At 38.3% G+C, this 12,269-nt stretch overlaps 1 protein-coding gene across 1 annotated transcript in view; it reads right to left on the bottom strand.

Annotated features, from left to right (window-relative positions):
• Positions 1-12,269, bottom strand: part of LOC110446561 (titin-like) — a 210,776-nt gene that overhangs the window by 49,464 nt on the left and 149,043 nt on the right. Inside the window, exons 46-47 of the mRNA XM_021491768.1 lie at positions 9,026-11,695; positions 1,947-2,942 (exon numbers count right to left, since the gene is read on the bottom strand). Of these exons, the coding sequence (XP_021347443.1) occupies positions 1,947-2,942; positions 9,026-11,695 (3,666 nt within the window). The remainder of the gene's footprint in view (positions 1-1,946; positions 2,943-9,025; positions 11,696-12,269) is intronic.

Genomic DNA, 12,269 nt, shown 5'->3' with positions numbered 1-12,269 from the left:
AAAATGATATGTACACATATCTGTCAACCATCAGTTCGTTTTTGAAGCAACTAACTCCAGTTAATGAAAACAACCCAGACTTGTGCATGGACATGTACTAACGTGACAAAATTAAGACACATTTTGACGCAAAACAATTTTGCATCAGACGTTTAGCATGAACAACGTGTTCAGAGATAATATCTGAAGATATTTCTACATTCAAAATCTCATAGCACATTATTAAAAACAAAATATGTAAATGCATGCAAAGTTCATTTTGAAACCATCTAAAATCTGCAAATCCAAAATCATAAAAGAATACAGACCTATCTTTGAAGTTCTACCACGATATCGACAACATCCAATGAAATTAAATCTCTCTTGATCCCTAATGGTACCAGGTACAATGAAAACATATTCAAAATACTGTTCAATCCTCAAGCAAAAGCAGCACTTTTAAACATCTAAATAACCATGACACAAATGAATTACAAACATCACACTGACAAAGATTCTAACTACAAAACATTGAAATATCATGACCTCAATATGTTACATATATCCGATTTTCTTCGCAAGTCACAAACACTGGAATTTCGGTGAGAATTTGATCCGACAGTACCTTTAAAACACTTATTACACAAACATCGATAAGAACTTAATCATAGCTATAGTTACAAACACCACAAACACCTTGATCACAATTTGTAACATGCACCTCAAAGACCTAGACATAATCTTATCTTTATCTAGACTATAAAACAAACACCTAAAAGACTTTGATCTAACTATAGCAATCAGCTGACTACGGTTAGGAATCCAACCAGAAAACCATCCAAGTTTTTACGTGTTATTTCTTAAACACAGCTTCCACTTCAGCACTCCCACCAGTTTCTTATAGTATACACAAAAATAAAATTAATGGAAAACTCAAATAAAAACATTCCTTGTACAGTAGGTAAATTACATTTCACTTTGCAGATACTTATCATTTTCTCTTAACTATGAAGACTTAAATTAAAGTTGATAGCAGTCTGATGTCCTTTATATAGATACAAATTTTCGATGCTTAAGGATCTCTTTACCATTGCCAAAAACGGTAACTAAGAGTTGGAAACTGTTTTTTTCTGACATGGCTGAAGCTTTGATAAATCATTTCTTAGAAAAAAACAATACCTTGTGAGACTTTTATGAGAAAAAATAAAGATGAAATAAACAAAATATAATTAACAATAGTGAATAGAGTGAAGAAAAAACAAAAAACAATCAGCGGTGCTAGACTGGGATTCGATCCCTGGACTTGATATTGTTACACTAACAACTAATTATAACCGACTGAGCTACTTGGTCGACAGAAATGTCCTTGCCAATGTGCTACAGTTATATCCAAATGGAAATTAAGGGGAGGTTACTCATGTATACAGGAAATACACATTGCAGTGGGACAGGGATCCTTAATATGAAGTTACACAAAAATTGCATATCATTGTTTATATCAGTAGCCTACAGTAAATGGTTTAGATATGATATATCAAGCTTACTGCCATCTTTTCCGTTGATGGAAGTGCCAGCTTAAACTGTGTTCAGGAAATAAGCAAGACACCATTCCCACAGCCAACAGTACACAACCAGGTCTCCAAATCACACAAAACCCCTGAATACCGTGCATCACTAAATGTTTCATCCCACTAGCCAACACAGTGAGATTTCAGTCTCTAAGAAACTTTTCCAACTTTATGTAGGAAATGTTGACCAGCTGAAACTCTCTCTTCCGAATATTGGAGCCTGTCAAAGAGCATGGTGCACCGAGCCTATACAGAAAATGGCAGAAAAAATTGTAACTCAACGGTGTCCTGAAAACTACAATACTGAGAACACAGACTGATGTGTAACTACTAACTATACCATAGCAAAGACTAGCGCAGCCTGCAAACAACACCGTCATCCAAAGCTCTAACTATTACCTGCTTCTGCAGCTTCCGTAAGCATATGCCCAGATGGCGCCACCATTTCATCCTCTGTTTTATCGAAGGACGTTTCTATCTCATCGCCTTTCTGGACCGCATCAAAATGGGCTGATCTGATTGTCCTTTGAACGACCTCTTTAGCCATATCAGGAAAATCTCGATTATCTTCAACGGTCACCGGAGACATGGATCGCGGACTGGGGATGTATCTTTCTTCGGTTATGGTTTTGGAGGTTTCAGCTTCGTCAATGTCGCCGGACTGGGATTTGACTCTGATGGTCTCATGACTTTCAATCTTACGTTTACGAATAACACTTCCATCTCCGAGGACTTCTTCGACCTCACCAAGATCTGCATGAATCTCGGCTCCTAGGTCATCATCTTCATCTGTGTAGGAGTCAGATGATGAAGATGAGGACTCGTCACATTCAATGAAGCAAGATTCTGTGCCAGGAATGATTTCATCAATTTCGTAACGTTCTTCTTGTTTCTCACCTCCTTCATCAACAGACTCATGGTGCGTGAGGATGCGATGAACCATGCGACTTGAGATGATCTGCTTTTTTACTTTCGTACCATCAGGCAAAGTGTCCTCAATGTCTTCGACATCCCGAACCTGTCGTGCAGGTTCCTCAAATGTTTCAATGATGTCTTCCCTATTGGTGCCAGGAATTGTAACATCACCCTCGAAAATGTCCTCATCTCCAGTCTCTGACTTGAGAATCTTGCGGATATGTTTAACGGAATGTCGTCTGACCTTTTGGAAAGAGTGAATTGTGCCATCGGGAAGAATTTCTTCCGACTCCTGGACATCAATTTCCTCTTTTATCGGACCCTCGGATTCTGTGAGCTCCTCTGTACATTTCACTTCATCTTCGGCATCAATCGTTGGCTGGCGCGAAAACTTGCGAATCTTTTTGTGCTTGACCACTGTGCCATCAGGAAGAGTTTCCTCGTATCGTGTCTCCTCGGGTGGTATATCTGAATCGAACACTGTAACAGGAGGCAAACAACGACTCTGAAAACACCCACCTTCTTATATCAACAAAGCAAGCAACGCACACATATTTGAATATGAACACCTATCGCAGCACCACTGACCGCATCGCTTTACCAAGTAAACACTGCAAATTGAAACCTTGACCACAACCTGTGTCTGTGTATAAATAAAAGCCAAACTCTGATTTCTTCATCAGGAAAAAATGTTAAATGGATTAGTAATCTTTGAGTGAAAAAAAGCTGGGTTGTATGTAAGTGATTAAACATTAGTTTTAACAAAACCAAACTTTAACTAAACAGGAACTCTTAAATGGGTAAAACAGCAAAAATTTGAAAGAAAGAAAGAAACACTATGTCATTCAAGAAATGGTCGTACACAGTGTTTTTTGGGTAATGATATAGGTAGGGATGAACTACTGTTGTGACACAGAAAAGGAAAGTACATATTTACAATTTTTGATGACACAGGTTATTTTTACAGACAAAATGTCAACTATTGCTGTAGGGTAGTAGCACCACCAGTGCCTCAAAGCATCAGATGATGCCATAGATTCTTTGTCATTGTCACAAGACATTGTTTCTATCAATACAACTGAAGTAGGACAATAATCGTTTCTAAGTATAATCCTGCCCTGATTGAACAACAACCTGCTTTTAAGAATAATATTGAATTCAGACTACTATTGCTTTTAGGATGTTAAAGTTTCTGTGAGTGTTGAGAAATAACTGGTTCAAAGGGTTCTATTGACCTAGAGCAATACCTTGTTTCAATGGTTCTATTAACTTGGAACAGGACTTATGGCCCTAGAGCAATATTTGGTCTAAAGGGTTTTATTGACCTTGATCAATAATTGGTTTCAAGGATATATTTTTTTTTTAGAGCAAAATCTGGTTTCAAGGGTTCTATTGACCAAGAGCAAAATCTGGTTTCAAGGGTTCTATTGACCAAGAGCAAAATCTGGTTTCAATGGTTCTATTGATCTAGAGCAATACATTTGTACTTGTTTTCAAGGGTTTTATTGCCTTAGGTCAATAATTGTTTTCAAGGGTTCTGTTTCCTGAGAGCAATAATGGGTTTTTCAGGGACACTTTGACATAGAGCAGTACTTGGTTTCCAGGTTGCTTAATAATCTCAAGCAATAATTGGTTTTAATGATCCTATTTCCTTTGAGCAATGATTGGTTTCTAGCTATATAGATATTATTGGTCCAGAGCAATGATTGGTTTCTATCTATATAGGTATTATTGGTCCAGAGCAATGATTGGTTTCTAGCAATATAGGTATTATTGGTCCAGAGCAATGATTGGTTTCTATCTATATAGGTATTATTGGTCCAGAGCAATGATTGGTTTCAATTATTGGTCCAGAGCAATGATTGGTTTCTAGCAATATAGGTATTATTGGTCCAGAGCAATGATTGGTTTCTAGCTATATAGACATTATTGGTCCAGAGCAATGATTGGTTTCTATCTATATAGGTATTATTGGTCCAGAGCAATGATTGGTTTCAATTATTGGTCCAGAGCAATGATTGGTTTCTAGCTATATAGGTATTATTGGTCCAGATCAATGATTCGTTTCTAGCTATATAGGTATTATTGGTCCAGATCAATGATTCGTTTCTAGCTATATAGGTATTATTGGTCCAGAGCAATGATTGGATTAGATTACTATTACCCTAGAGCAATAACTGATCAAAAGGTCTGTAAAATTACTAGTGTATCAATAAAACATATATCGTAAATCTTTTGTCAAAGACTTTTGATAATAGGCACAGAAAACAATTGAAATCGGTCATCATCTCGGGGAAATAGTACATGAAGCATTCATGAACCATCTGCCCAAAGTCTTTGTCAGATGATCAGAAAAGTTTTTGGATATTAAAAAATAAATAAACTGGACATGACAATGTAATTAAAGAATATCTAGAACAGCACCACACCCGAGTATAGTGAATACAGTACTCGCTACTACAAAACTAACCACAACCAACTACAATAGGTGATATATGCATATGTAGATACATAGTCTATGTGTCGCTGTTGAAAACCTGAATTTGATTTTATGTTTTCATATTACATGTTCTGTCTGTTTGAATTTGATGTTGTTGTTGTTTTTTTTTTTTAATGTTTTGTTCGTTTTCAACCTTGAGTAAGGCAAAAGAGAATCTTGTTCAATGAAATATGAAGATTTGTTCAGACATAACTAAGAAATCATAGGCTATATTCCACACACTGCATGCAGTTTCTTTGTATGTTTGGAGTTATTCCCCCTGGTACTTGAGATACATGTACTCAAACTATTCCATTGTAGTACTTTGCAAGGTCACTTTGCAAGGTCACGAGACCATAAGTCCAGGGATATGATGGAAACATCTTTCAACAACAAACGGAGACTAACCTTTAAATATTATTGTACAACTTCGTCAAACATCAGTCATGTTTTTTTGTTATGTCGGTGTGTAGGGCTTGTTTTGTATTTGAAGGTATGTTTAAACCATAACTGTTCCGTCTCGAATTCTCGTATCCTCAAATACCATCACCAAATACCATATGGAATTTCGTTTATAGTGCGTTTGATATAATAATTTCATGCTCTCCTTCAATAAATATTGATTTGATTTCTCCTAGATAAAAGCTTGAGCCCAACTATACTTTTTCATACCCATGACTTATCTCCTTGACTGTTCTACACAACTTAGATCCTTTGTTGAGTGTAAAGGCTCTATCGGTAGGGTAATATGGGGATCTGAACGTCAATCTTCAATGTTTGACAACAAAACTTATGCACACATTCTTTTTTATTATAAATGGATTCATAATTGTTTTTTAACAAAGTTTTATTTGATTAATTCACTCTATAAGAGTTAATTCATTTTCAAACCTTATTTTGACAATATCCAATTATCGTGCTACTTAAATTATTTGAGTAATGGAAAAATAACGAGAATTTTAAAGCAGTATTTTAGTTGAGAAAGTTTCATTTGAGATCAAAGTAAAAATACAAACTATTTGACAGAAGTTTTTTTTTTTTTTTTTTAAACATTTGGACATTTATAATCTACTCGTAAATGAAACAGTCCTGATCCACCCACCCTGTGGTTATGACAGAATTATAAATATATATATATATAATTGTCCAAAATATACTGACAAGGACGATATTTACAACCAATCACCTGGAATAAGCAATAATCGTCATGCCTCTTCGCACCACAAAACAACCCTCGGAGGCAAACGACACTTCAAAAACTCAGGCTCAATATGTCATTGGAAATACTACGACAATAAATTACGCCAAAATATGCAAAAATGTTAAGTAATGAAACAATTTCATTCCCATGACAACCCTTGGGTATGCTATATATTCCAGTATAGGGCAAATTATAAACAGTTACCATGGCGAATGGTTATGATTATAGGTGGGGAGTTGCTGGTTGTTATTATCGCATACAAAATGATCGATGGCAGGTTTTGATCACAGCTGATTGGGGTTTTGTGTGGATAACATTTGACCACAGGGTAAAATAACACATCAAAACACAGATGGGAGAATTGACGGGTTTACACAGCATTTAATGGCATAAAATGGACCCAATATTTGAATGAGGAAAAGTGACCTTACAATGAAAGGTTAAAGTGGAATTAGCGATTTTACCTTGTATTGGACTAAGGGATCTGACCTTGTATTGGACTAAGGGATCTGACCTTGTATTGGACTAAGGGATCTGACCTTGTATTTGACTAAGGAATTTGACATTTTAGTGGACAAAATGTTCTGACCCTTTTAGTGATCTAAGGGATCTGACTTTAATGTGAACTAAGGAATTTGACCCTGTAGTGAACTAAGGAATTTGACCTTTTAGTGGACTTAATGATTTGACCCTATAGTGGACTTAGGGTCTGACCTTTTAGTGGACTAAGTGATCTGACCCTGTAGTGGACTAAAGGATTTGACCCTGCAGCAGATGAAGGGATTTGACCTTTCAGTGGACTAAGAAATTTGACCTTGTCATTGTCTAAGGGATCTGACCTTGTAGTGGACAAAGGGTTCTGTCCTGACAACATGGCAATCAGACCCTTTAGTTGACTAATGGTTCTGACCCTTGTAGTTGACCAGGATTTGACCAAGTAGAGGACTGAGAGGTTGACAGAGTGAACTAACCTCACACCAAAAAACCCAGAGATTTGACAACAAAGTGGTCTGAAGGACATGATCCTGTACTTGACAAAGAAATGTACCTTATCATTTTTATTTGATTTGACCTTTGTAGCTCACTCTTATGAACTAAGGTATTTTAAAGGAAGCTTAAAAATAACCAGAAGAACTGACATCTGTCATTGCCCAAAGGGTAAGATCTCTTGTAAGGCTTAAGGACATAGGGATTTTACTCAGCAGAAGACTGAAGAATTTGACCTCATAGAAAACGAACAACTTTGAACCTATAGTGGAATAAGGGACTTTTACCCTTTAATTAAATTAAGCTTTCCCTCTAATTTTGGACTGAAGAATTTGGCCCTCTAATGAATAAAACTGTTTTATCCCATAGTATATCAAGGGACATGACTGCTTAATTTACTGGAAGGGTGAAACCTATGCTAGACTGTGAGATATGATTCAATAGTGATTTGACATGGTCTGACAGGACTTATTGTGGACAAAAGAATTAGGGATTTTAGGTTGTGGGTGAAAAGATTTTTTTTAACTTAGGAATTTAATCTTAACTCCTTCACCCCTGAAATTTTATGATGAACTTCCAACCATTGAATTGGAAGAGTTAAAATGTGTCTTCAGGGGTACGAGTTAATAGAGAAACAATCCTCAAAGTGCTGACTCCTATAACTGACTGACTGATTCAAACTACAGCAGAATGATGGATTTGACCTCAAATGTAATTGATGACAGGATTTGACCCCATAGTGGAAAAATGACCATGTAATGGACAGATAGACTCGATGCTGTATTGGAAGGAGATATTTTACCCTTTACTTATCAAGTTTGACCAGTCCAGCAGACTAAGATATCCAACTCAATGGTGGAAGGGGGGATTTTATTCCACGGTGAAATATGGCATTGACCCTACCTTAACACAAAAGGATTTTATCCTCTGTAACTATGGGACTTGAACCTCCACAGTGCATTGATGAATTTGTCAAAGGTAGAAATACAGACTGAGTGAATTGAAGTATTTGACCCCTATTGGTGACCCTAAAATTCACAAGTATGACGACTTCTGAAATAGGTCAAAGGATATGAACCTAATAGATATGTTAGGTATTTGAGTCACTATCGAGACTGAAAAGTTTGAACCTCTATATTGGATTGTCGAAATTTCAGTTCAACTTCTAGTTGATTATTGGATATTATCCCTGAATCAAAATGCAATAATAATGATTTGATACCTATGGCAGCTTTTGGATTCAAGCTTTTTTGTAGATCAAGAAATGTTATCATAATTGCCCAAAGAATTAATCCTATGTATTGTGGGTCAAAACCCATTGATGCAAAGGATGATCATTGTGATCGTGGCATTGTAGGGGGAATCAACAGAAAAGATAAGAAATCCATCTGCTGTTATACGACATTGTCAAATACCTGTATATAGTTAGACAGATATAAATGTTTGTGGAAAATAAATAAAACTTTTCTGATAAAAATTAATTTAAGAACAGAAAATCCATGCTGTTCTTTCATTTGAAGGGAAATGGGTGTTGGGACTGCTGTTTAGGATCAGAGGGAGCTAGGAATGGTATGTCAACTTTGTAACATGCTTCAAGGAAGCTTGGAGTGGAGAAATTCATTTGTTAGTTTTTACAACAATTGATGCTTGATCATACGAGAAACAAGTTTACATGCCGTAATTGTCACAATAGAAAAAAAAGCTTCATTTTTTCAGCCATCATACCTACGTATTTTAAACCAAGGGAAACGGTAAGTAGGTCTGAGGATGAAAGGCTAACAATTCTCTACTGGGAAATCTTTTGTTCGAGAATGTCGTGTTGGTTTTATTCGATTTAAAATTATTACAGGGTGCACTAAAAGCCTGGGTAAAACTCAAGTCAGGCCAAACAGATACCTTCTCCCTCAGTATCGCCTTCGTCAGAGTCACCCGGGTACCGCCACTCAAGAGGACTGCCTTCTTTCTTCTCTTTAGTTTCTACCGTCCCTACCTCCATTAGAGGCCCTCTTGCCTCAACTGGGGGCAAATGTTTAACCTCGCCCCCTTCTTCCACCACCCCAGACTCACCCTGTGTAGAATCTTCGACATCCTCAGCTGGAGGCTGGCATTCCTCAATGGTAGATTCTTCTGTCTTCGTAACTTCCTCAAATGCTACTTGCTTTTTGTGTTCTGCCTCACCATCGACCACTGCCTGACCAGCCTCAGTAAGCACCCTCTCCACAGATGTTTTGTCGCCTCCAGCCTCATATTGTTCAGCTCTGTCAACAAAGGACTCTGCCATCGACTCTCGTTCATCCTCTATATCCTCTGTAGCAGGCTGACATTCCTCGATGGTAGATTTTTCCTTGGTCATCACTACCTCCACAGCTAGCATTGCAGACTCCTGTTCACCTTCCTCTATGTCATCTATAGCAGGTTGACATTCCTCGACAGAAGATTCCTGTTTGGTCGTCACTACCTCCACCGCAAGTGTCTGCAAATCTTGTTCGTCCACTTCTAGGTCCTCTGTAGTAGGCCGACATTCTTCATGGGAAGATTCCTGTTTGGTTGTCACTACCTCCACAACTTGTGTTCCTGTTACATGTATGCCAGCCTGACCTTCCTGGGAAAGAACCCTCTCCACTGATGCTCTGTCTTCCCTAACTTCGTACTGTTCCTCTCTGTCCACATAGCCTTCTCCCGTAGCCTTCCAATCTTCCGAGTCTGACGGATAAGAAGCTTCGTCTCCACTCAAGTAAGTAGTATGACTTGAAGAACTGCTTCGACATAAAGAACTACTTTTATTACCAAACTCCTCATCTGGTTCCACAAAATCAGTAACATTTTCTTTTGGACGGGATTCACCTTGCTCAATGATATGTTCATCAGTATCTTTGGTTTCGTGAGATTTCTCTACCAGTTCGGATTCTAATTTTTCTTGTTGATCGTCTGGGATAGATTCATGCTCTGCACTGCCTGGGAGAACCTCATGCTCAACACAAGCAGTGTCAAAATCTGAACCAGGAGAAGCAACTGGTTCATCATCTTTCTCTGACTTGACTTGGTGCGAATCTGTCTCATCAACATGCTCTAGAATGTCCGTTAGTGGTTCATGTATGCCTGAACCAGCCAACTGCTGCTGCAAGTCGTGTTCTCCAGACCTGTTCGAACTTGAGGACGAACTAGAACTTGACGAGAGTTCATCTTCCTCTTCATCATGTTGGTATTTCTCCAAACCAGAGATACCACCACTTATTTCGGCTGGTTGCAAATGTCCAATATTTGACTCTAAAATGTCATCCAAGTCGGAATCCTTTGAAGAATCTGCCTGTTGGTCTATTTCTACAGAAGATGTACTAGTGAGAGAATCATAATGATCATCCGTCGGTGTTTCTTGTGATGCTGGCTCTGGCCTAGAAACATCATCAATAACTGTTTCTTGTACTGGTTTAGATTCCTCAACAAGAACACCTCCTTCACTCGTTTCTTGAACAAGATTAGATTGCTCAGCAATAACATCGTCAATACTGGTTTCCTGGACAGGTTTCCCTTCCTGAACATCGTCAACACTGGTTTCCTGAACGGGTTTCCCTTCCTGAACGTCGTCAATACTGGTTTCCTGAACGGGTTTCCCTTCCTGAACATCGTCAACACTGGTTTCCTGAACAGTTTTCGTTTCCTTCACATCGTCAATACTGGTTTCCTGAACGGGTTTCCCTTCCTGAACATCGTCAACACTGGTTTTCTGAACAGGTTTCATTTCCTTCACATCGCCAATACTGGTTTCTTGGACAGGAACATCACTGAGGACACTTTCTTGTACAAACTCAGGAACATCAACTGTAGACAATTCCGCGGCAGGAGACTCATGGACATCTGCCAAAGATTCCAAGTCTTCTTTCGGTTCCGACGAAGTTGAATGTATTCTATCACCTTCACCTGAAGCTAGTTCTTCGGCACCAGTTTTCAGGTTTGTCTCATCAACAGTAGTTTCTGTATATTGCGGTGTGTAGTCTTGTGGCCGAGACATTTGTAAATTATCCCCACCCTGAATGAGTCTGTCTTCTCCAGGTGATGTCTCTCTGAACTCTGATGGTTCAGAAGGAACTGGAACATCTTCCTTTATCTCCTCTGCTTCGCAATCAGACAAAGAATGGGAAGATGACGAAAAGGACGACGAAGACAAACTGGAGGATCTCCTTTCTGCAGGCTCTGGTGGAGTAGCTTCCCTCGTTAGATCCTGCCGCAAACTTTCAACAACTTTGCCCATGTCGGGTTCTATGGTTTGGGGGTCAACACTCGAAGAATCATCCATTTGTAGAGATTTACGAGTTTCAATGTCTGATTGCAAAGTAGGAATTTCAGTATCTAAACTCCCAGCAACACACTGTTCAGTTTCAATATTAGATTTATTTATTTCTTCCTCTAAGAACTCAAACTGACTGTTGACAACATCCTCATCCAAGGGAGGAGGAGCCGTGAACTCTGACCCTTGGGTCACAGGCAAGACCTGTTGCTCTGAAGCCACATCCTGTTGCAAGTCGTCAGTGACCGCTTGTGGGCTTAAATCTTCCCCATACGGATGCACTGAAATTTGGGAGAAAGTGTCAAGATAAAATATCAGACAATGTACCAGTAAAATCATCCTCGTTTCCACTAGTTAGGTGGTCAAGCATAGCCAGATTGGCCCAAAGCATGCCCTGGTGCTGTGAGTAGATATAGCGGATGGTCACTAGCTCAGCGAATCACAAATAGAGCAGATGACGGAAGGCAAGCAATCTTGGGTGAGCAAAATAACCCAAGACGGCAAAAGACACTACCACATTTCCCCTGGATTAATATAGCAACAAACCGATGTCATAGATGAAAACTATGATGATGATGATGATAATGATGATGATGAGATATATTTTATCGGATTGTTAATAATTAATAAGTCGGCTATATAAATTTTGTAAGCTATGTAGCGAGTGCAGACACTACAGGACATAACTGATGTAGACGAAACGGTCAGAAAAAAGACACACACACTCATCGATCAATTCTATTTTCCCCTTCAAAACCCCTTTTTATGACTAACAGTTAGGTATTTAAGACTCACATTTTTATAATCATTTCGGAAATGTCCGATTCATTTAATGAACAAAAAAATAGATTCAGG

The sequence above is a fragment of the Mizuhopecten yessoensis genome, unplaced genomic scaffold, assembly GCF_002113885.1.
Source record: "Mizuhopecten yessoensis strain PY_sf001 unplaced genomic scaffold, ASM211388v2 scaffold357, whole genome shotgun sequence".
Lineage (NCBI taxonomy): Eukaryota > Metazoa > Mollusca > Bivalvia > Pectinida > Pectinidae > Mizuhopecten > Mizuhopecten yessoensis.
This window is presented reverse-complemented; position numbering and strand designations above follow the sequence as displayed.